We start from the raw sequence: 24,225 nt of genomic DNA on the forward strand, positions 1-24,225 counted from the left end.
GCAGCTCTCCCCGGCTTCACAATTGCCACAGGAAGGGCTCAGCACAGGGAGAGAAGCCGTGTCTCCGCACAGAGCGCGTGGCAGGCTTTCCAGTACTCACCACTGCTTTCCCAAGGCAAATGTATTGCCTCCAAAGCCTAGGTGCTTTGTTAGGAACAGCTCGTTACCTCCACATTCCTCATCCAAAATCCAACTTCCCAACAGAATGTTCTGAAATGCTGCTTCTAACCATGTGCTCCTTGAGGTTTTTCACTTCCTAATACAAAATATGATGCTCTTACTATATATACAACTGTCTTTTTCTCATACAAACAGTATTAGAAGAATCATGCCTAAACAGCAAGTATCCTGGAATTTTGCATTAACACTGCAAAACGTCCACGGGCAAGTAGCACCCACCTCAGTTAGTAAATTGAGCCATGTTTTCCAACAAAGCCTAATTAAAATAAGCTCTTCTGAATCTCCATCAAGAGCCAATTCACCAGCAAGGAGACAATTGCTTAACACAGCCTCCTATCATGAAATACATTCCTGACACTGGCAGAGCAAACATTCCCATTAGCACTGCAAGACTATTTCCAAAGCCAATGCATTTACGAGACAAAATAAAAAACTGGAGTACCAGTTTCCATTACTTCCTCATTAGTGGCTTAACACATAAGAGTAGGAGGAGCAAACTTAATAAGAATAATAAAAATGCTTATTACACCTAAAACATTACTACTGCATTTTTCAGGGCAGCTAAATATATCCAAGTTTTTATGTAACTACTAAAGTGTTTTCTTTGCCAACATGACCTGGCATGTTACCAGCAACCCAAAGGGCAACAGGAAACCACAAAGATGATTTGGCTCAAAATTTGCGTTTTCCTAAAGTCTGGTTCTACAACAATGCTTGTTTTTAAAAAACATTTCAAAAAGAAAATAAGTATTATACTGTACATAATTTGTTTTAACTTTTAAAATATTCCATTGAAGCAGCTCTGTCTCTTAGCTTGAACTCAAAGGTCAGATGAGACTCAGAGCTGAAGCAAGGATGCTGTGGTGGACAGGGATGCAGCAGCAGCTGCTCCTGGAACAAGCAGTGCAGGCCACTAACAAGCCTGCCCTGGGAAAAGGGAAAAAAGTCACATTTCCTTTCTGCTCCTTCCCCCTTTTGAATTTAATAATAATTTCCTTCTAACACCAGAGAATCAGAGGAAAATGGGAGGAAGACCTTAGGAGACAAATTTGCAGGACTCCCATCTCCTCACAGAGTACTTGCAGCATGCAGGACACGATCTGGCCTCTCACTAGGGTCATCCACAGCACAGAATTCACATCCCTGTGTGACATCCCTGTCTGCTTGGTGCAGGGATGGGGCACAGGAGCAGCCACATCATGGGTACAAACCTCCCCTCCTGGTGCTGCAACACCTTTTTCTGCCTGAGAGGACTCCCAGTCTCTCACAAAAGCAGGATTCCACTGCTGAGGGATAAGAGTAGCTGCCCATCCACCACACCAAATATAAATGCCCCATGATGCGTTCACTGTATTTCTGTCCACATTTCACGGCCAAACTACTGCACCGTGAAGCCAAGCAAGGCCTAAGGGCCTACACATTAAAAAAAGGACAGACCTTTGCAAGGAAGTTTTGCTTTTGCCTAAAACAGCCTCCTTAAAAAAAACATGCAGTGCATTTCCACCACCGCTGAGGGAAAGCACTCAGGCGCTGAGGATACTGGAGCTGCAGTCAGAGCCCACTGCCTTCCTTCCCTTGATCTATGGGCCATAGGGACGGAGCCAGCACGGCTGGTACAGCTCCTCCAGGTCCTGCCCAAGCACCTGCTGCCGCTGCAGCCCAGGGCAGCACCCCCAGGGCAGCCCTCCCACACCACTGCCGGTCCCCCAGGCAGCAGCAAATAACAAAATAGAGACGCCAAGGGAAATAAATGGCAGCGCTTACGGCGACTGTAAACGAGGAGCAGGGAAGGAAGGGACCTAGGGCACCGCCTGCCAGGTAGGGATTTCTTTCGGCTGCTGCTGCTTTTCCAGCTACAAAGTGCTGACAGAGGGAAAGCTGCAAACAACCTGCTCCCTGGAACAGCACGAGAAGGCTGGTCACCTTTTGAGCCTGAGCCGAGAGATAATAGAGGCCATGAGAGCAGTGTGGGGAGGAGGTGACTTTCTCTCACGTCTGCCGGGGTTACAGCAACTCATGTGCCTCAGTGAAGCAGCAAATCCAGAAAAGAAGCTGAACTCCCTGCCTTCCCACTTCACCTGGCAGGACTCAAGAGTATCCTTGCCACACACCACACCTGGAGAAGTGCTGCTTTACCTGCAGGCCAACAATTTAGCCAAGGAACATGGATACCACCAGTCATGCACTGAACTAAACACCATTTGCTCCAGCAGAGGAATCTGCCTGCATTATGGCACAAGAGCTTAAGCAAGAACACACCTCTGACTCGCCATGTTGACCAGCCAGAATAGATCTCATAATCTAAGTGTATATGACTGTGCCTAAAGTATCCTGCACTCAGGTTGTTCAGCTCACCCATACATGGCCAGCACGTATCAGCAGCAAGCATGCTTTCAGCACCACCCCTCCCTACAAACCAAATGTGGCCTCTGGGGTGACAATATCACACCCCAAGCAGGAAAGCAAAGGCTGCGTGAACATTTCAGCTGCAGTCAGCATCGACACTATTTAGCTCATTTCATTTCCAAATGCACAAGACAGGTCTCCAACATACAGACAACAAATTCCCACTAGCCCATTCTTACATTCAATTTGCATAACAGATCACTCTACAGCATTAGCAAAATTCCACGCTGCAAGCACATTTAATAAAATCATAGCGACAACGGCTTAAACGGTGTGTTAGTTAAAATTCCTGCAATGCCTATTATCGCTGGAGTTACATGATATGGGAAGGGTGGCGTGCCCTAATGAAACCTCACACACGCAGCCAACAGACTACAACAAAGACTGAAAGATCACATGAGTGCTCCCAGAGAAAAACAATTAAAGACCCAAACCCCATCACCCTTGCCTCCCAAAAGCCAGCCTCGCATCATGTAAGTAAAAGCCCTACTTCATGTTACATTCCTGGAGCCGCAAGCAAAGGAAAGGAGAATTGGTAGAGGAACTGTGTGCTCGGCCCCAGCACAGAGGCATGCTTTGCATTCTTAAGCAGCCCTCTCTGAAACCAATCATCGTTACTTGCTAATTGGCTGGAAGGAACCTCGCTCAAGCCTTGACAGCCAAAAGAAGTACTCTGACTTCTGGTGACCATAGGAGACAGCACAACTCCTGCGGCTGACAGCTAAAGGGGGGGCAAAAATCTGCATTAAAGCTGTGCAGTTATTTAATTGTGACTCCTTACGAGAATCAAAGTACTAGCAAAAAAGATGCACAAGACAGGAGAACTGAATTACTCGTGACCAAGGCAGGTACAGTGCAGTAATTCAGATGCACATTTACACAAGTCAGGGCAAACGCTGTTAGAAGCGGGGACTAAATTGCAGAGGATCCTTAAACCATCTTACTCCTAAAATATTTTGCTCTAAGGTAAAACACGCACCATGTATTTTAAAGCATTAAGACACTAATTCTATAAACAATAATGCCTCCAGCATGCACACCGCGCGCGCTGGAATGGATTCCTCAACTTGGCCTCATCATTTATGCATCTGATGAAACAAACACTGACAGCTTTTTTGCATTTGTAAAGGCCCCACAGCAGCTGTGGTGATCCCACCATAGAGCAATGAATTAAGCCTGAAACCCAGCTGGGTCTGCACAGAAGCCTTTTTTGCACAATACAGCAAGACTATCATTGTTAACCTAGGCATTATTGTAAAATATTCTGCATTACATTAAGAGCGGAGATAGAGATGCCCTGGAAAATTAGCTTTAATAGGCAATTTATAACATTTAAAAATATGGATACCACATTGATTGCTAATTGACAACAAATTTCATAGTTTCATTCACCCACAACCAGAGTGAATCAGGTAATTACAGAACACTACTTAGGCAGGAAACAAGGCAAAATTAAGAAATAATCCACATTAAAGTATAAAATACACTACAAACTTTTATAAAATAAATGTATAAACATACGTGTGAATTTAAAATTACTGAAAATTACGAGCCTTGAAATGAGAAGGAATTTGAGACAAAATCTTAGAGGAAATGGACATATGCTTGCTTTCCTCTAAGAGAAATCTTAAGAGCTTCTTTCAGACTAAAGCAAGCAGCTTAATACACTGCATAGTAATACTTAGGTAGCATTTTTCCACTTTACAAGGACATAAATATGTAATGAAAAAAAGAGTCAAGAATTACTCTGGGAAAAAATTTTAAAGTAATTAACGGAAAAAATTTTCACAGACAGAATACATTTGTTCAAAATTGAAAGTCTATCTTCCATTGCATTTAACACCGTATTTAAGAGGCCAGAAAAATCAAAATAAAAGTTGCCCACTTCGTAAAATAGATGATTCAACTTACCTTACTTAGTTATTAAGAACATTTCTTTAAGACTGAACCACAAAAACATCTGTTTTTCAGGTATGCATAGAGACATTAAAAAACAAAGCTAAGTTGTATGAAGCACTTGGAAGAACTCAAGATATTACCCTACTGACATGAAAAAATGTTACGCCTGTCCTCACAACTGCTCAGTGTGAGGAAACCATGTCTCTGGGTCCCACAGCAGAAATACACTTTCTGATTTCAAGTAGCACATAGGCAGATATTACACGTGGTTTGTCTCCCTCCCCATTTCTCCTTCATCGAGAGGATTACTCAGCTGAGTGCATAGTGCAGTGCCAACTTCATACAGGCTTACCAAGGAAAGGTACCACCCGAAGAGAAAAGAGCACTGATAAAGCAGGAGGAGGAAAAAAAAAGTCACAGGGAACAATTTGGAAATAAGCAGCCAACTTAGAGGTTGCAAAATGGTTAGCAAAAATAGCAAGATGAAAAATACCTTCCATTTACCATTTTTGAAACGCATGCATTTCTCCACAGTGCAGACTGTCTAACCAGAGAAACTAAAGTCTTATTAAGAGAAACCAAAATTACAGGCAGCAACAACAAAAAACCTAATTCCTTTTATTTGTGGCATTGCCTCTGTTCCAGGGGGAACAATAAAAAAATAAATAATTTTTATTTTTAGCAGGAGGAACTGAGGGAAAAGGAAGAGAGATTAAAAGGTAAAAAAGTTAAGGGAGTTAAAAAAAAGGGGAGGGGGGATATCAGGGATGAAATGCACTTCAGACTGTGCCACATTTGGCTAAAATGAAGCAAGATCCAATTGGCAGCTTTTGAACATATGACCCTCCAAAGGCAAGCTGTCAGCTCGATAACAGTCAAAGGAAATAAATGAACAACTCCGCAGTGTTCTGAAACTCTTGCGTAATGAAGTTAGTTTCATCCTGGAAAATGGCCAAAAAGCACAAATCAATGAGCAACCAACCTCCTATCATTTTTATCACAACAGTAATACTCATCCAAAGGTAGGCTGTTATTAAACCCTGGTAATATTTGCATTGGTCTTCCACACCAGAAAGTCAAAAACTGACAATAAAAAGGAGACTCGCTGTATTGAGAAAACGGGGGCAGAACCGCTTTTCAGAAGTGACAATAAAGCAGCTCTACATTCTAGTCCAGAAGAGCCAGACACATGAATCTTCTACAACAAGAGCTGTGAGATTACCAACCCTGCCAACACGATAACTGTACAAGTTTACTTCCATGGGCATTAAGGCATGCCAGGCACTGGAAAAATGTATGAAATGAGGCTATATAGCATTACACTTTGCTCCAGAGAACTTTCTCATTCTGTAGCATGAACCAAATATGAAATGAAGGCAGAGTTTTGAGATAGGTCTGTTCACTGAGAACAGACACTTGCAAGAACCTAAAGGCCACCTCATTGAAGAAATTCTCTTGTTTTCTCTCTAGGGACTTCCTGCATGAACAAACAATCAAACCAATTTACAAAAAGGGGAAAGAAAAAAAAATAAAGGCAGCCATACAAGTTAAAGCAACCTAGGAGATGCAGATTTAAAACCTTGTTTTTGACAGTTTTATATTCTCTTATCTATGACAGGATTAGGAGCCCTGATAAGAAGTCCACTATAACCGAGATTTCCCTTACTAAATGTTGTCCTACTTTCTAAGCTGAATGGTAGATCAGTCAGCCAGTATTAGCATTGTTCTTACGGTCTTTGTCTCCAATAATGACAGCTATTCAATCTTCCTTCTTATGTACTTAAAAATTTATAAGATATTACTTCTTGTTTCAAAGGATTGCCTCAAGAAATCACCTATTATTTTGTTCTCCTTAACTAGACTAGTTTATGCACAGGCTTAACATTATTCACATATGTTGAAATTAAAACTATTGAATCCCCCAGATCACCTGCAGATCCTTGCTTTTATCAAAGATGATCTAACCCCTGAGAAAGGTAACAGATTGGAAATTTGGAAACAAGCTGAAACTGTCTTAATGGCATTCTTCCACAGAGGAGTGACCTTTTGAAGCCGAAGTGTACATTGTGTTGCTTCAGCTCTGTAGCACTTGGGTTCCTGATTAAAATACTGGGTCTTCTCTTACTGGGAAAAAATACTTGGACATTTGGAGAGCATGAAATTAAGGAAGAAGCAGTACAGCACCATGAAGTCTTTTAAGAAGAAAGGATAATGTTTCAGCCAAGATGCAATTTACTGCTCCAGGAGAACAGAAGAATGATGATAAAACACCTATAGAGGATGGTTGGGAGCAATTTCAGAACACCTTCAAAAGCATGACTGAACAGACACCTTCAAAGCCCTATTCCAAAGGCAACAGCGTAGTGCGCTCGTATTTATTCTTCCATTGTAAAAGATGGAGAAGCGTTTCCCTCCTACGCTATCATGTCCATGAGACAAGCTGTAGTTGACCTTCTGAAGACATGACCACAATACAATGCTGAGGGAGAACACACAAATAAAAGCAGCAAAAATACCACCATGATGGCTAAAGACAGGGACAGTGGTAGGAGCTCAGGACCAGAAACTCAGGGCAAGCCATCCTCCACATTAGCAGGACTCCAGCTATGGATAAATATCCTGGCCATTTTTCTGACTATGCTAACTAACCTTGGTTTCACAAACTCTGCTGGAGGACAGGTTAGCTCTCCAGAGCTGAATATACTCCTGCTCCCCAGAAAGCCTGAAATGAAGCTGCAGTCATGCTTGTGGAGGGCAAGCAATAAGCTGACAGAGATTTGAAGCACCTCTGAAATGGCCTCAAGTGAAGCAGACAGATTCTGAGATTGCTGATAACAAGCAAGTCCTTCAGGCAGTCAGTACCATCTACTTGTGGTTCTGCAAGGTGAACAGGGACACGAAAAGGAGAGGAAAAAAAAGTAAGAGACAAAGGCATATCCTGAAAAAAATGTTCCAAAAAGCAAAAAACATCTCTGACCACTTTGCTAAGCAATCCCTGTGGTCAACTCGATGCTACTGCAGAGGGGAAAGCAGGACACATCCAGACAGGCATGCGTGCAGGAATGCTGCTTCTGGTCCCATCTGGACCAGGAGGCAGAGCCTAGCAGGAATGGCCTGAGTCATCAGGCATGAGGACAGCAGTGGTTATAAGGCCTTAGGAGATGGGCAGTCTGCAGGGGGGAAAATGACAGGCTCACCACTGGCAGGATCTGAGCAAAGCTAGCATAAAGAAAAGGAAATAATAGTTCACTTTCCTCCATCCAAATTAGAGACCCAGTAATTTCTAAAATGCCTACAGGGAATTAATCTCACTGCATCCCTGACTGCAAGAGTAACTGCAAGGTGTAAAAATTACACCAAGAAAGGAAAAGGAATCAACAAGTACACACATAATTACTTACATGATAAACACATTTCCATCTTTTGCACTATACATAACAGCTTTCACTGGAGCCAGCTCAAGTAGTATGATAATTACATACTAAGTATGAGATCAAGAAATTATATTACCCAGAAGACTTTAGGAGATTGTATTTTTCATAGCATATTTCTGGTAAAAATCATATTCCTGCTCTCCAAAGCAACAGGGTCCAGAAATCATTATACCTGGTCTGTCACCAGGCTGCAAGAAATCTGACCATCATTAGTTAATTTGGAAGATCATACTCAAATGAAGATTGTAGACCCCCTTTCAATAATGGAAGCCATGCAGATGCAGTGGCTTTTATGATTGGTCAGTTGTGTCACAAAATGCTGCTCTTGACTGAAAGAGCATGAATATTAACGCCTTATAAATAAAAGCCTTTAATGTACACGAAATATGAAATTAGCTTTCCCTGAATGCTCACATCAGCAGGATTTGATTTCCCAAAAGTTCATAAAAGGACTGTAAAAAGGAATGAGCAGGGCCACATTCTATTTTCCTCCACAGTATTTGTGCATTAACAGTTTGCTGAGCCTTGCAAAACAAACACACAGCCAATATTTTCTATAAACAACACTCAAATTCTGCACACAGGCTTTAACTGTACAATCCCTCCCCTTCCAAAGTGTTTCCTATGGAGCTGGCCTCCCAAATGAGCTGCATGAACCTTGTCTCATCTTCCTGTCCAGCCTCCTGGAAAAGAAAATAATACTGCACCAATAGTCCATTTGGCTTTCTTGCAAAGAGATGGCAGGAGCTTTGTAAGAGCTGATTTTCTTAGACAAGGACAAAGTGGATGGAGGATCTTAGTCAGAAATGAGAGAGAAAAGCACAGCAGTGGCACTATAATGAAAAGTAAGTAAAGAAAAATAACAGTTATTACCTTTAAATAAAACATTAAGAGGCTGAAAAAGAAAAAAAAAAACAACACCTGAAACATTTCAAGAAAAAAAAACCAAAACAGGCAGTATTACATTTAGTAAAGCTATTAAAACCAGTAAATGGCTATCACCCTTGTAGAAAACTAACATTCCTGCCTGCAAATACTTGCACACACTCTTACACAGGAACAGCAAAATCTCAAGCCCTGAAAAGCACTTGGGCATGTGCTTAACTCATAAGCTCCAAGTACTTGAATTGACGTCAGTAAGAGTATTCATACATTTGAGACTGGCACGTGCTTCAGTGCCTTGCTGGATCCAAACTGAGGGTGCCAATTCCACGTCTTTGTAATCCACAGCAAAGCCAAAGAGGTCCTTGTGCCTTGCTGCTCCCTTAACTGTGCCACTAAAAAGTCCTGCAGGCTTGCACTGAAACCAGACCATTTAAAGATGAGAAGGTGGAAGAAAAAAGAGCCTAGGCATAACTACTCTTTAAGTCTCATAATTTCAGTGACCCTATTTCACATGCAGCTCTCTGGCTGTATTGATATGGCCAAAGCACCGTACCATGAAGGAATGATTCATAGGGTCACCACTGCTGGCTTCAATGGTGAGAAAAAAGCATGTGATGCCACATCCTGCTGCTCCTATAATTAAAGGAAGCCTTGGTTTTTGTAGCTTTTTGATTTGACATGATTTGGCCTTCTCACACTACTTGGGAACCCAGGGCAAAAATACATCAGCACTTCAGTTCATGTGCACATTCAATAGACATGAGTAGTTTTAACATGAGAAGCTATCTGAACTTATTATTGAGTGGTACAAAATAAAACAAATAAAGCCATGGGAAATTTCTGGATGAATTCCCTTATGTAAGCAGGTTCTTATGATAAGATGTAGAAAATAGAACAGTACACTGGCTTCAATTCCACAGTGAAGCTCTTGCATATGGGATGGGTGTGTGTGGCTGCTGAACTAGAAAAGAGCAGCAGTTCTTCTACCACATTCAGCAGTGGAACTTAGCCTCCAGCAGCACAGTATCTTAATTTTCTTTTCTTCCTCTTTTTATTTCTTTCGTTGAAGGACAAAATTGTTCAAATCCTACCTAAGCAAGCGTAACATGTAACAGTAGAACATTTTTAATTCTATTTGAACTGATTTTAGCACTTTGGAAATGATTATGGCACTGCCATCACCACGGGCACAAACACCTTTAGCTCCATTTTCACCTGTGAGGTCTAACTTAATTTCAACGCTGTTTAATATTCACCATGCTTCCAGCAGTAAGGCAGTACAGCAAAATCTAAATCCGAACAACCCTTAAAACAGACAAGGACAGCTAATTTTGCTTGCTATGAAATAAAACATGTATCTGGACTCCTATTTAGTCATAATTTCACAGCCCATTTAAACTCACTCTATTGCTAACAGATGCAATCCTACCCCTCCCTTGCCACTTCACTGGGTGTCCCTGTAACACCTTCCCAAGACCAAGAATTTTTCTTTCTAGCTACATCACAAACTGCAACAGTAAATGACTCCACATTAAAAATCAGCCACATTTTGTCAGTTCAGTTTTTAGCTGCAAAGTCCCCAGTCTGAGGTGGGAGTGATCCCCTGGCACATGTCAGCCTGCAGAAGAGAAGGGGAAGAAGCAGCCAGAGGGAAGGCTGAACCACTTCCTCCAGCGCAGTGCAGGCTTAGAGCAATCACAGAATCACAGCGCCAGGCACCTCACTGGTCTCCACATTCATAACGCTGTTACTGAAGGCAAGAAGCTTAAGCCATACACAGGGCATTCAAACACAGATTAGGAAAAAGAGAGTAGAACATGACAGGACAGCTTCTCTTGACACCTACTTCTTATTTTGTTGTTTTTACTGGTTCACGGCATTACAGATTGAAAAAAAAAAAAAAGCCGCTTCAAAATTATTTTGCATTAGGATAACCATTATTTCTTCCAAATTATAAATAATTCACAAGTTATAGTTACTATAACATGCCCTAAGTCCAGCTTTTAAGTTACATGAAGTTGCCTGTCTTACAAAATTATATTACTATGTCTCCATTATAAGCTGAATAACTACAACAAAAGAATTAACACTGGCTTTCTGAGACCAGAGAATGTCCCTTTCAGTTGCAGCTATAAAGCAGAAGTTAGCTGGAGTAGCACTTCTTCTAATAGTTTATTAAAAGCTCTACTAAACCCAAACAAGACTGTAAGAAGGCATTCTTTCTGCTGCTGGAGCCTTAATCTTAAGTTTGAAAAGCTTTTACCAGCCTGCAAGGTGGCAACAGGCCATGAGAATTATCATCACTATCACCACACTTCAGGAGAGGGTAAAAAAGTGATTATCAATGAGAAAACCCCATCTCAGGTGTCCATTCCATCTAGGTCACCCACATGTGAAAGAGACTCAATGAAGGCTGGTCACCCGAACCGCCCCCAAAAAAGGAACCTCGTACAACACCAGTTTAGTTACCAGTCAACTTAAAAAACAGTAAAGAAAACCTTCTTTTTAATTGGCTTTCAGTTTTATGAACTCAGAAGTCTGAATCAAGTTTTCTAGGGCTCAAATCAAAACAAAAGTAGGTTGGATTTTTGGGGTTTTTTCAGCTCAAGTTGAGACAAGAAGCTAATTCATCTGATATATGTGCAGGTTGCAAATTTGTGTTTTGGGGGCTTTAACATGCATGCTGCAGCTGAGAAATCTGGCTTACAACTTTCATGTACCAAAAAGAACTGTAGGACAAAGTGGCTGAAAGTAGTACCCATAAAATAAAAAAGGCAAGAAAGAAGGAAACATATCCCTTCTCTAAGTCACCCTCAGTCTGTCTAATGGGTACCTTACAAAAAGAAAAAAAAGCTATAAACCTAAGGTGGTGGCCTGCAGCATGTTAAAAATCTAATTGCAATGAACTTTGTGAACATAAAGACTCCCAGTTTAAGACCAAAACAGGAAACTATATGCTAAATATAACAGCTAATAAAAATATGATAAGCATCTTAAAGACTGAGAGACTGAACAGACTCCTGTCCAAGACTCATGGTTTCTGTCCATTTCAATAGTAGCAACCTGAAAAAATATTTGTACATTGCCATTGACTTGATTCACAGGCTTTACATCACCAAGTTCCTCGCTGCAGTTCTTAAACATGCAGGCCATTCAAAAATGTGGCTAGAAAGTTATTATTTAGCTGTTTAAGTGCAGTTGTCAAGGTCCAGGGCAAATTGAATTCCTGCCACCTGGGAGCCTCAAAAGCTTACTCTTGGCTGGACTCCCCCAAATGCAGCGTAACTAGCAAGATGCCTAGCACAAGACCAAAGTTTACCCAAGGCAGTAATAGATTTTTTTGTTATCCAGAAAAAGAATGAAGTACAATGCTCAAAGAGAAAAGAAAGTTCTTCCCATAACATACAAATGTGGGAAAGTGCACAGAAGACCATCCCATTCTTGTGGGCAGTGAAGGAAAAAAATAACCTCATCAAAATGCCAGTACACAACATATCCAGAAATATCGTGGAGCATGCATCTCTACCCACTCACATAAAACTGTTTCAAAAATAGGCACAAAATAAGCATATAGTTGAAAGCGCTGATAATTTCTCCAAATTCACTCCCATCATTTTTAATTGAAAAGCATGCACTGCCTCAACACTCATCTGCAAGCAAAGCTAAAAATGAATTGCTTGCAATATATAGTTATCCTAACTTGGCTCAGACAACACAGTATCAAAGTGCAAAACTAAGATTAGTAGATTATGTCAGAATGAGCTCCCATGGTTTATTTTTGAACGCTGTAAATATCGTTAGCCAGTCATCATAGCGTGCGTGTGCCAAAATACGCTAATCTCCTGCAACTATCACGTCATCCAAAAGATGTCAGACCAGAAAGGCAAGCTGCAAGAACTGAAAGCAGAGCACCAGGGACTCAAATACCACAAACCCTCCTGGAGTACAGCAGCAGGCCACAGTTTCTCAACTTCCTATTATTTGCATTTCTTCTCAGTCACAGATCCAAGGCTGCCTTTTTTGTAGAGCAAATCAAGGCAAGAACCTGGCAGAAAAGATGGCAAGAAGCCATGCAGAAAAGATGAAGCAGATTACAGAGGAGAGACATTTAGAAAGGATTAAATCATGCCCCTCAAGTGATGCAATTATGAACTCTTCTGGGGGCATCATCACATTTCTGCTGAACTGATTTTAGCAGTGTCAAAATGTCCAATTCCACCTGTAGCAGTTCTACAGGCACTAAACTGAACCTGACCAGAAACTACTCCAGCTCCAAAGGCCTGACCTAGATGCAGAAAGCATACAGAGACTGCAGTTTAGCTTTCTCACATTGTTTTCAGTGGATTTTTAATCACACAATCCCATTAAAGCCCAATAAAAGGAGATTTTTGTCCCTCAGATAAAAATAGGGATATCATTTGTGACGCATCAGTCCAGGATGAGACATTTCCTGCAGAAATGCTGAAGCAGCTTCACATCTTCCCCATGTGTACCAGTGAAACGATGATTTCCACCTGTGCCTCTTTCCCTGCTTCTGTGCTCAGCCAGGCTGGTCACTGGGAATGGCTTCCTGCAGGAGCATAAATTAAGCCAATAAACTTGGCACGGGAGCAGATGGGGTGCACTCCCAGCATCCATCTGCTCACAGACCAAGGAGCCGTGATCCCACGCCTGCAGACAGGGTGTTTGGCATGGCTGTGGTCCCAGGCACTGCTGAGCTTTGCCACTCATCATGGCCACCCTTGCAGAGCAACTTCAACAGCAGCATTCTGCACCTTCAGATCTCTTTTCTGCATAGGAAAGAGTCAGACAAAAAGACAGGACACGCAGAGGGGAGGAGAGCTAGCATATTTTCAAACAAGACCTCACTGCTATAATTAAAGGGTTTATTCCTTTCCCACAGCCCACACTGGAAATACCAGGCCTCTGTCAGATTACTGAAGGAACAACTTCAGAACAGGATGTCATTACACAAGGGAAAGTGTGAAACCCGAGCAAGTGAAACAGCAAATGGTTTTAAACCTTCTACCTACTGCTTCATTGAGGAAACGTTTCTGCGACTGACTGAAATAAACTCATCCCTCCGAATGAAAACCAACAGCTCCCAAATAAAACCTGCCTGTTACAAACCAAGAAGGATTGCATCCAATATTTCCAGAAATAATAAGCCAGCAAAACAACCAACCCATCAAAGATCTAAGAGAACACCAAATAGATTTTGGCAATCATATTATTTCCTGTATCTGAATTTCAGTGCCAAGTAATCCTCACATACTAGACCTGAATTTTACCAGGGGCTTGCAGATTTTAAGTTTACTGGTGGCTTCCTACCACTTAAAAATGCTTTAAATAAAAAATGGTGGTTAATACAAAAAGTCTATGTGTACCATGTCCCATCATTCATTTGGACATTAAACTCCAGGTACATTTTACCCTTTTCTCTAAGGTCCTAACAACAGGTTAAAAACTGTCAAGCTGAAATTTTGGCCTGTGGGATAGGGACATTTAGGGCCATCAGCACCAGGAAACACTTAAGGGAAGTTCAGGTTTGGCAACACTGAAATTTGCATTAATAGACTTGAATTTTAATGTCCCGTTAATCTTACACAGAGGCAGTCAAATCCATCAGCACTATTGTTTTCAGACTGTCTGCCCACTAAGGCAAACAATGCATCATTTACACTTGGTTTACATTTATAGTTGGGAAGCAAGCCATGCAAAGGACTAAGGGAGAAACCAGAGTGTTTTAAATGCAAATTTGGATTTTGAAGAATTGAGTATTCCTCTGCAAATTCCACATCTGCTAGATCACACAAAAGCTGGGTGCTTGTAATAAAAATAATAAACGTGTCTCTGCTTTTCCTTTCCCTACTTTAAAATTGCCTTTAAAGCCTTCCTTTCACTTGACTGCTGCAAACTGGAAACTTTAGAAATGAAAGCAGCTGGTCTTTCCCCTCCGTCAAGCTGATCGAATTCAGTCACTATACAATAAAAATGGGCAAAAGCAAACTCCAAATCAACCCCCAAAAACATGTTCCACCTCCTCAAGAGCTTTCACTTACGTTCAAGCCAGGAAATAACAGTAAAGTGTATAAACAAAACATAAATTTTAACGTGGATTCTCTTGAGCTTCAGACTATAAGATTTAAAAGTTGACCTACTTTATGTAATACTCCCACAGCTGAGTCATCACAGTATCAACTGGTCTCTATCAGCTGCAGGGTATGATCATCTATTAAAAAAAATAGAAGCATCCATACTGAAATGCTTTTTTATTATGTTAAGAATATAACATTAATCTAACAGTCCAGACCATAACTAGGATGGAGGAAATTTTTGAAGAAAGTTGGAACTACATAAAGTAGTCCCTTATAATGCAGATGCCATGCCTTGTAGCAACAGCCTGTAAGCTACAGGATAGAATATTGGAGAAGGCAGCAGAAATACAGATTAGTTCCAACTCTGCCGCTGTTACAGCATGTAGCTTCAGGCAAGTAATTTAGACTTCTTTCTTTTTCATCAAACAATAAAATGGAGGGAATGCTACTGCCTTCCAGAATCAGCTGACGTTTATACCACATTTTAGCATATGCATAACATTAGCTATTACTACAGAAAAGGAGGGGGTAATATGTTTTTAATACTGGCTTCATAGGCCTCACAAGAGAAGGTGAAAGTGCTTAATGAACATTAGAAACTCTTCACAGGGGCCTTGATTCACTCTAATTCACTCTGGGCAGCATCTTACTGCACCTGGCTTGCAGACCATCAGAGTGAGCAGGAGTCCATTAGTATCTCAGGGCAAATCATCTGTTGATAGCAAAATATTCATTTAAAGAAAAAAAGTACTTTAATTATTAGTTTCTACTTATGTACTATCCTATAGCCACTTACAACATAATGATGTAGTCTCAAGAGACCAGAAGGAGGTTAAGAGGAACCCAAAAGTAGCTCTCGAGTGCAGCTAGCATCTTTAAGTTTTTCACACAGGAAAAGAAAGACTTGAGCAGCTATGCTGCTGGAATTGTTACAGCAAGTGTGAAAGAGACCCAGCAGAAAAAAGCCCCCAGAAGTGATGTGAATGAAGACGCAGCGTACACTGAATACTATCTCTGCTGCCAGCACCCTCTTTACATTATTTCTTGTAGGAAGTGGTCAAACTTCGAGCCTATCATCAGTTGTGGGGATGGGGAAGAGAAATGGCAGTGGCTCACAGGAAAAGCAGCAGGGCAGGCAGCTCCAGCTGAAGCCCTGGAGTGCCCAGGGTCAGGCTCCTGCACAAATGCCCCGATGCAGAAGAAGGGGGTGGTGCTGCAGAGTTACCATCCCCCCCACAACTCCCTGAGCCCACATCAAGCACATCCAAATAAAGAGTATTGTTTCAAAGGCTGCAGCAGGCACCAGAGCTCTCAGATGTCTGCAGCACGCTAATCCTGGCCAGGCCTTGCTGGCCCTCTGTCTGAGGGGCTTACCAGGCCCATCCGTAGGTGAAGCGTGTCACCTCATGGCAGACTACAGCACTTTTACTTCTGCAAGGACAAGGAAACAAATCACACGAGGTGACAGTAGTGACATTACTCCTTAATTATACTTCACCATCTGCTACCGTGGCAGAGCTGTGCAGGTATTTTAAGGCGGTAATCCAGGTCTGCTACTCTGAGACCTAAGCTAGCAAGAACAGAAGATTTGCTATTCGAGCATCACAAAAACGGACAGAAAAATGCACCTGTGAAATTATGTTCAAGACATCAAAGCTTTTGAATCAAGAACTATTAATTCCAAACGCATACTGAACACAGTCTGGCTTCTCAGTGGATGCTTTACAAAGCTGTCAGCTTTGTGAGGCTGGAGCCAAAAGGCAATATTTGATATGTAAAGATGTTTGAGAAGGAGGAGGGTAAAGTGAGAAGAAAGAGTTGTATGAGTCAGTTGCATGGATCTCTTAAAAATTAAGTGATAGCGTTTTTAAACCACGGGAAAAGAAGATGCATACACGGATTTCCTCATTCCTGGTTTGCCAATCACAAAAGGTAATGCTCCCCAAGTTTAAGGGAACTTTCAATTGCAAGCACTTAAGGAGCAGGGAGCTGAGCCCTGCGAGGGCAGCCCACAACACGGAGGCTTTCCTCCATTGTTCTCACTACCTTCTTGTTTTCAGAATTCATTTCGCAAATGCTGAAAAGAAAACAGCAGCAGCAGCAGCCTGAACAGGCTCCGCTCCTGACACAAGGGCAGTCTCAGCAGAGGCTGGATGGGGCTCTGAGCAACCTGATCTAGCGGAGGGTGTCCCTGCCCTCGGCAGGGGGGTTGGAACTAGGTGATCTCCAAGGTCCCCTTCCAGCCCAAACCGTTCTGAGATTCCACGATTGTGTGACAACTGGCAGTGACACGAGAGGAGCGGGGCCATGAAGTACCACACTTGGTGCCCGTGCGGCGGCTGTGCCCACGCTCCTCTGGCGGAGCATCACCTGCGGCCTAGGGGCACCAGGGACCGGGGTGGGCAGCAGGGCCCGACTCCGGGACCATTGTTCCAGGTGCAGGCGAAGCTTGTGCTGGCACCGGCGAGGAGGAGGAAGAGGCGGCGGCGCGCTCCGCCGGGCTGCCGTAGCGCCCGAAGGTCACGGGCAGGAGACGTGCCACCACGCGTGTCGCCACAGGGCGACGTGACGGGCGCTCTCCTCCCAGCCCGAAGGCGGCGGCAGGGCGGCCCCGCACCTGCTCACCTGGCCCGGGCCGCCCCCTCGCTCCGTGCCTGCCTGCCTGCCTCCCTCCCTCCCCCGCGGCGCCGCCGAGCGCTGCCCCGGGGGCTCCTCCCGCCCCCGCCCCGCCTCGCCGCTGACGTCACGGAGGGGCGGGGGGGCGCGGTGCTGGGGGGGCGCCGAAGGTTCCGCGGCGCGCAGGCCCGTCCCTTTGTGACGTCACGGGAGCGGGGCGAACCTGGCCGGGCGGCGGCGTGGCCGGCGGCCCGCGGGCTCCGTCACAGCCCCGGCAACCTGTTGCTGCTGCCGCCGCCGCCAGCGCGCCCCGCCGGCACCGCCGCCCCCTGCAAAAAAAAAAACGAAAATGGGGAGGGGCTGGGGGGAAAAAGAGGAGAAGGGCGAGAAGGGTTAAATAAAAGCGCCGCCGCGAAGTTGAGAGCGGGAGAGCGAGTACCCCTGCACATTGTCCGCCCTCGTCTGTCCTCCCCCGGGAGCCCCGCTCTCGGCCCCTGCCCGGCGGTGCGGGAGCGGCGCCGCATTGTTCGCCCCGGGGAGCCCGGGGGGAGCCGGGCTTTGGGGCGATCTCTCCCCCTCTTCCTCTTGCCCCCCCTCCCCCTTTAATTAATAACACCGCGGTTTCCTTCCCCCCCCGCCCCGCTTTTGTCTGCCTGCCTGGGAAACGTGGACGCCTCGCGTGTTTCGCCAGACTTTCCACCCGCCGTTCCCGTTTCGATGCCATACTTTAAACTCGCCGGCCCCGGGCTCCCCTCTCCTCTGCAATGCGGATGTATTTTAATTCAGAAATTTAGGGGGGTGCGGGGGGGGCTGGAAAGGAGGAGGGGGGCAGCCTCGACATAACGCGCAGGCCCCCCCTCCCCTTCATCCCCAAAAGCACACACACATCGTTCCACCGCCTCCCCCGGGCAGCGATGCAGCGGGGCGGGCAATCGATAGCGGCAGTCAGCTGGAGTCAACTGCAGTTTTTACCAAATCTATAGAATACCCAGGCAAAGTGTCCCGAAGGTCACCCTCCCTGCCAAGGGACACCCCTCCGCTGAAAGAAATCGGCGCTGGCGACAAGACGCGATATAAACTACAACTTTTAAAGCCCCGCATCAAACACGCCCAAAAGCGAGAATTTCTGTGTATTTCCCCCCATACCCGCCCCCCAAAATTTGTTGGGTTTTTTTTTTTTTAAACATGGAGATAAAAATCATTCTTCGCTCTACTGCATATATGAATAATCCCCTCCGCTTTTCCAAACGTAAGGAAAAACTGTCCTGTGCCAATCAAAACGTAACTGGAGCACGAACAAAAATCCAACTACCCATCCACATTTATATGTTTAAAGGATTAGACAATTACGAGGGATTGGTTAAGCGGCTGAATAAAGAGAGGCAGAAATACAGCCCAGGCTGCGCTGGATTAGCCCAAATTTTCGAGCCATTATAATGAATTATTTTTAAAACAGCACCGAGCCATTTTCCTCATTATTCCAGTCAATCCCGAGGAAAGCGCTGCCCGTAATGCGATCCCCGGCTGCTCCGGTGTCTATCGCAAGGCAGAGCAGCCGAGGATCGCACACAGGAGAAGGGGATGTGGTACTGCGAGAAACCAGCTCGCCATAACCAGACACTCGGCTTCAACTTAAAGGGCTTCCAACAACCACCGCCGCCGCTTCACCAGACGGGGACAGACACACGTACATAATAAAGAAAAAAAAAAAAAAAAGCCCAACCCCAAAAAAATAAAACATCAACCCCAAAAAACAACAACAAACCTATTTTAGCATGCAAAAGCACAGATTTAAGAAAACCGCTTGAAAATGCAGTTCGGTGACACATCGGGGCAGCCCCCCGAGCTCCTCGCGTTTCATCTAAAACTAGATTATGATTGTGTCATTTGAGGTCAATACATTTATTCACTGGAGGAATCGCTACACAAATCTGGTTTTATAACCGAACTGGATAGCAGGCTTCCCTGTTAAAAGGGGCCTCTGAAACTCCCCCACCACACCACAGAAAAATCAAATTCAGCATCACATTTGTTCCCAAAGCCTTAGAGCTGCAAGATTAGCTATAAACTTGACATTCACTGCCATTTCCTAAAACTGAGAGTCAAACGATGTATGTTATGACCACTTACGTATTTCTTTTGAATTATATTCCTCTTGGGTCTTTCTTTGCTCATTCTGGTATCCAAATTCTGATTGCAAAAGGGGACAATTGCTTCATGAATTAAAGCCGAGACAATTAAAAAAAAAATTAAAAAAAATACCGAAAAAATCCAGGGGGGAGGGGGTTGTTTGTAGTGGTATCTTGTAATCCGACTTTCTTTCCTCACAATGTGATTCTCCTAGCAATAAATCCGAGAAATGGGGGACGGAAGAAAAAAAAAAAAAAAGACGAATACGAAGGAAACAAAAAAAAAATTCACTTTAGTGAAGCATTATAATGGAAATTTTCCCCCTAAACACAAAAAACGACGCCCTTGATATCCCCTTTTCTCTTTTTCAAGCCGCCTAAGCGATCTGCAGGTCCTTAGTGTCAGAGCTGTAGTTACATCTTGGAGGAGGAAAGGGGCCGGCAGGAGAAGATAAATAATCGGGACGTTGGAAGTCACGTTTGTGCCGCTGCAGCAGGGAAAGCGGCAGGGACAACTCCAGCAGCGGCGGCGGCGGCTCCGGCGGCAGCAGCGGCGGCGGCGGCAGCGAGGGCTGCACGCACCGTGTGTGTCTCCGCTCCTCCAGCTCCCCCCCTAACCAATGAGAACAGCTCTCCGCCAGCAACTTTAAATGGACCTGGCTCTTTTTTTTTTTTTTTTTTCCCTCCCCTCCTCTGTTGTTAATATATATGTCTGCGTGCGTGCGTGTGCGCGCGCGCGTGTGTGTCTGTGTGTATATATATATATAATGTATGTATGTATGTATGCGTGTGTATATATATACACACACGGACACACGGCACACACACATACATGCATACACCGCCTAGGGCTCGCCCTTAATTCCCAACCGGGGCGGCAGCCGCAGCGCCCGGCCCCTCGCCGCGCTCAGCGCATGCAACAGGCCTCGCTGAACACTCCATGCGGGTCAAGCGTCATGCGCTTCCCTCTCCCAACCCCCACCCCTCTTTCCACCTCCCTTCTTTCGGCGTTTAAGCGTGGCCACTCGGCAGCCAAGGTCGCCGCGAGCCCTACGCCGAAACCCGAGCCCGGAGTTTGAAGACGGTCCCTCAAGAGCGCAGCACGCTCTGTCGCCGTGCCCTGCCCCCCTCCCCGCCCCGCTGCAGCCTCCTCACTCCTCCCGCCTGCCGAGGGCTGTCCTTCCGCTCCGTCCTTGTGCCCGCCGCACCTCCCCCGGCTTCGGCACGCACGGGGGGCCCGCCGCGCGGGCAGCACCTGAAAGTCACGTTTGGCCGCGCAGGCCCCAAGAATTGTCCTTGCTCGTGAGGAAAGTTGTAGTTCCCTCGCCACAAAATGGCGAACGGCGGAGAACTACACCTCCCGGCGTGCGCCGCGCGGCCGGCGGCCGATTGGCTACCCGGCACGGAACCCCCTTCGCCAGGCTCGTCCTTCCCCAACACCACCCCCCCCACGTTGGTTTCCCCCCCCGCTTGTCTCCCTCAACTTCCCCCCTCCGCGGCGCTCGGTGGTGGAGGCTGGGGGGGCAGAGGGCGGGGGAGAGGCACGACCGGAGAGGGAGGAGGAGGAGGAGAAGGGCGAGGGGGAAGTTTATTGGGAATCGCTGACAGGGAGTGGGGAGGCAGGCAGGCGCCGCGGGAGGCTGCAGGCAGAGCACGGGGATTAATGTGTCTGGGTTGGGCTGGGAAGTGGCGGCCCGAAAACTTCGTGTCTGTGTGCTGCGCCCGCCGAGGAGGCGGCGGTCTGGGTCTGCCGGACAGACAGACAGACAGACGGACTGCCTGCCGGGCGGGCGGGCGGTGTCAGCTCGGGACGCGCTGCGGGCTGGGCTGCGCCGTGCGGGGCCCGCTCGGTGTTTCCGAGGTGTGCCGAGGTCGCGACTCCTGCGCCGCCGCCGCCGCGCCGGGGCTGCCCCGCGGGAGCCGGGCCGGTGGCCCGGAGCGCCCGGGAATAACCTTCCTGTGCGGATGGATGGATGGATGGATGGATGTGTGTGTGCTTTTAAACGCCGCCGAGAGCCCGGCGGCTGCCCAGGAGAGCGGCCCGTCCTCGCCCAGGGCTGGTCGGCGCCTGCTGCCCCAGCCCGCGGCTCTTGGAAACTCCTGGTGCGAAATCCCGAAGTTCCAATTCTCGATTAATTTCAAGTGTATTTTTCTTTCATTAAAACAAAAAAAAAAGTTTTTTGTTATGGAAGTGGAATGTCTTTCTTCAGCAAAAGCCCAGCAGTTCCTTAATGGTGGGTTAAGGTGTTGGAGCAAGCAGAGAGGAGGGTCACGAAGTTGATGAGGGGGCTAAAGCACCTTCCCTACGGAGACAGGCTGGGAATGTTTGGGGCTGTTCAGCCTGGAATGGAAAATATTCTGTGGAGACTCCATATTGTTCAAAGCCAGGTTGGAGAAGGCCTTTGAGCATCCTGATCTAGAGGGAATTGTCCTTTCCCAGGACAGTGGGAGCTATAACTCGGTGATCTTTAAGGTTTCTTCCAACCCCTAATATTCTATGATTCTATAATTACATCTCCTCTAGGGACAGGGAGGAAAGAGTGTCATTAATGATCTCCCTTGGTGTGAGGTATCACCGTACCCAATTGGTGTTTGTGCTTTTCTGTAGGACTCACCACAAACTACGAGCTGCTGTGCTCTTACGCTAATGACTACTCCTGGGTGATGCTTTAGGGGTTTTACGCTGTTTTCCACACGCAGTTTTTATGTTCAGTTCCCTTCTGGAGAGTATTATATCTGCCCCACAGGAATGACAATTTTCGTGCAAGACTCTGGAGTGGCGGTGTTCAAAGTCAGGGGAGCAGGACACAGAACTTGTGACTAGTACCTAGTCTTGAGTCTTCACCACGAGGCTGAAATGAATAGGGCAAGGAGACCAGCTCCATTTTGGATGCCTTTATTGAGTGGTCATCTCTAGGTGGGGGCCAGAGAGGGAGGCACACAGTTTTGCTCCACAGCAGAACTTCGGCTTCCATCCTCACGGGCATGCCTAGGAAGACAATTTTTGGCTCCTCATCCAGGGTCCTCATTCTGACCCGGTTCTAGTCAGGTCACGGTGACATCTAAAGCCTTGCTGGTGCCGTAGGAGAACTTTTCGCTAGTAGGACCCTTCGCTTAGTTCCTTAAATCTTCGGCCAGCTCGTTGTTTTTCGGGTCTTTCTTCGGATTTTCTTGACTGTCTCTTAGTTTGCATATTTTCCCGGGGATGTTCCCCGAAGCCTTGTTGGGAAGCGGAGGAGGCAGTACCACACAGATGCAACAAAGTTACTGGTAGGGTAAGGGGATTAATGGCGGGGGTAACTTAAAGGTTTAACATTTAACAACAATTTAAATAACTCAATTAACTTGTTACAGTTTCAGATTAACACTAACAACTCTAATTGTATTGACTTGTGAACTTGTTCATGACAAGACCATCCTTCCTCGCTTATGTAAATAAGTGGCCGTGGTGTTCTCCCTTTACCTTAGAAATACAATGCAAATAATGTGTAAGACGCTGAATGGAGAAAATAAAGTTATGTCATAATTTCTCTAGTTTCTCTTAACTTCTTCGTGTTTATTGCTAATTATTTCAGGACTCTTTTCCTAATCTTGTTTAATAAAAATTGGGGTATAAAATGGTCTGTGCTTGGCCTCATCCAGTATCAAAGCTTTTAGGATAATATTACTTGTGATCAGGTTAGTCTTCTGAAGCCTTTCCATTAGGTCTCTTATGGGAAAATGTAGTTTCCTTCTTAAGAGTAAGTCTAAAGTGAGGTTTTCATTCCTTGAAATTGGAAATATGCACATTTCTCATAGGACTGTTTAACTTCCTGTCCTCACTTGTTTTTATTAAGGTGTTTATGTAGCATGTAGGTCTAGGACATCCTTGGGAAAAAAATGCTTTTGTCTTGGCTTTTCTTCAATTAGTAACAACGAGTCTGTGCTTCTCCAGGAGACATTTTGGAAAGCCAGAAGAGACAAAGATGGCCATTCATGTATTTCTGAGTAAACAGCTGAGCAAAAAATTTTTATGGAAAACCTACCTGGCTTTTCTCAGATGGCATAAGGTAGCAAACCCAGCTATTCCCCCGCCCCTTACTTTGGAGATTGCTTCCTGAGTGATCTTAAAAGTCTCGGTGTTGCTATGTTTGCTGCTGGCTTTTGTGCCGTGTGTTGAACAAGAGCTTACTGTCAGTGCAAACTAATGAATTTTCTTCTCGAGGTTGGGTGGCAGAAACCTTTCCCATAGATCCGTGGCTCTATTTACATTTGTGTTCTGTTACACAGAGCATTGTATTGTGCACATGCTGGCTATCGTGTATCCGCCGTGGGTCTTGCCTTTCAGCTCCAGCTTGTGTACATTTTGGGGACTGACCTTTTAAATACTGACGCTGGACTGGCTTGCAAAATTTATTAAATGCTGGTACAATAGCACTTGGTATCATAGGTTAACTGCTATTGATGTCAGTGTTTGCAATTACATTTGATCACTTTTTTTTCTAGTTTCATTGTGACTTTCATCATGGTCACTTCCAACTGTAACTCTGCTTGAAGATGTTTGAGAAGTGACTGCTGCTAGCAGGATAGAGATTCCTT

General features: G+C 45.2%; 1 protein-coding gene across 1 annotated transcript in view; it reads right to left on the reverse strand.

Moving 5' to 3' along the window:
- Positions 1 to 20,208, reverse strand: part of JARID2 (jumonji and AT-rich interaction domain containing 2) — a 211,470-nt gene extending 191,262 nt beyond the window's left edge. The window contains exon 1 of the mRNA XM_054284528.1: positions 19,649 to 20,208. Within this exon, the coding sequence (XP_054140503.1) occupies positions 19,649 to 19,693 (45 nt within the window). The 5' untranslated portion in view covers positions 19,694 to 20,208. The remainder of the gene's footprint in view (positions 1 to 19,648) is intronic.
- Positions 20,209 to 24,225: the final 4,017 nt, after the last annotated feature.

The sequence above is a fragment of the Melozone crissalis genome, unplaced genomic scaffold, assembly GCF_028551555.1.
Source record: "Melozone crissalis strain CALT ecotype California unplaced genomic scaffold, PUWL_Pcris_2 ptg000042l_1, whole genome shotgun sequence".
NCBI classification, from domain to species: Eukaryota; Metazoa; Chordata; class Aves; order Passeriformes; family Passerellidae; genus Melozone; species Melozone crissalis.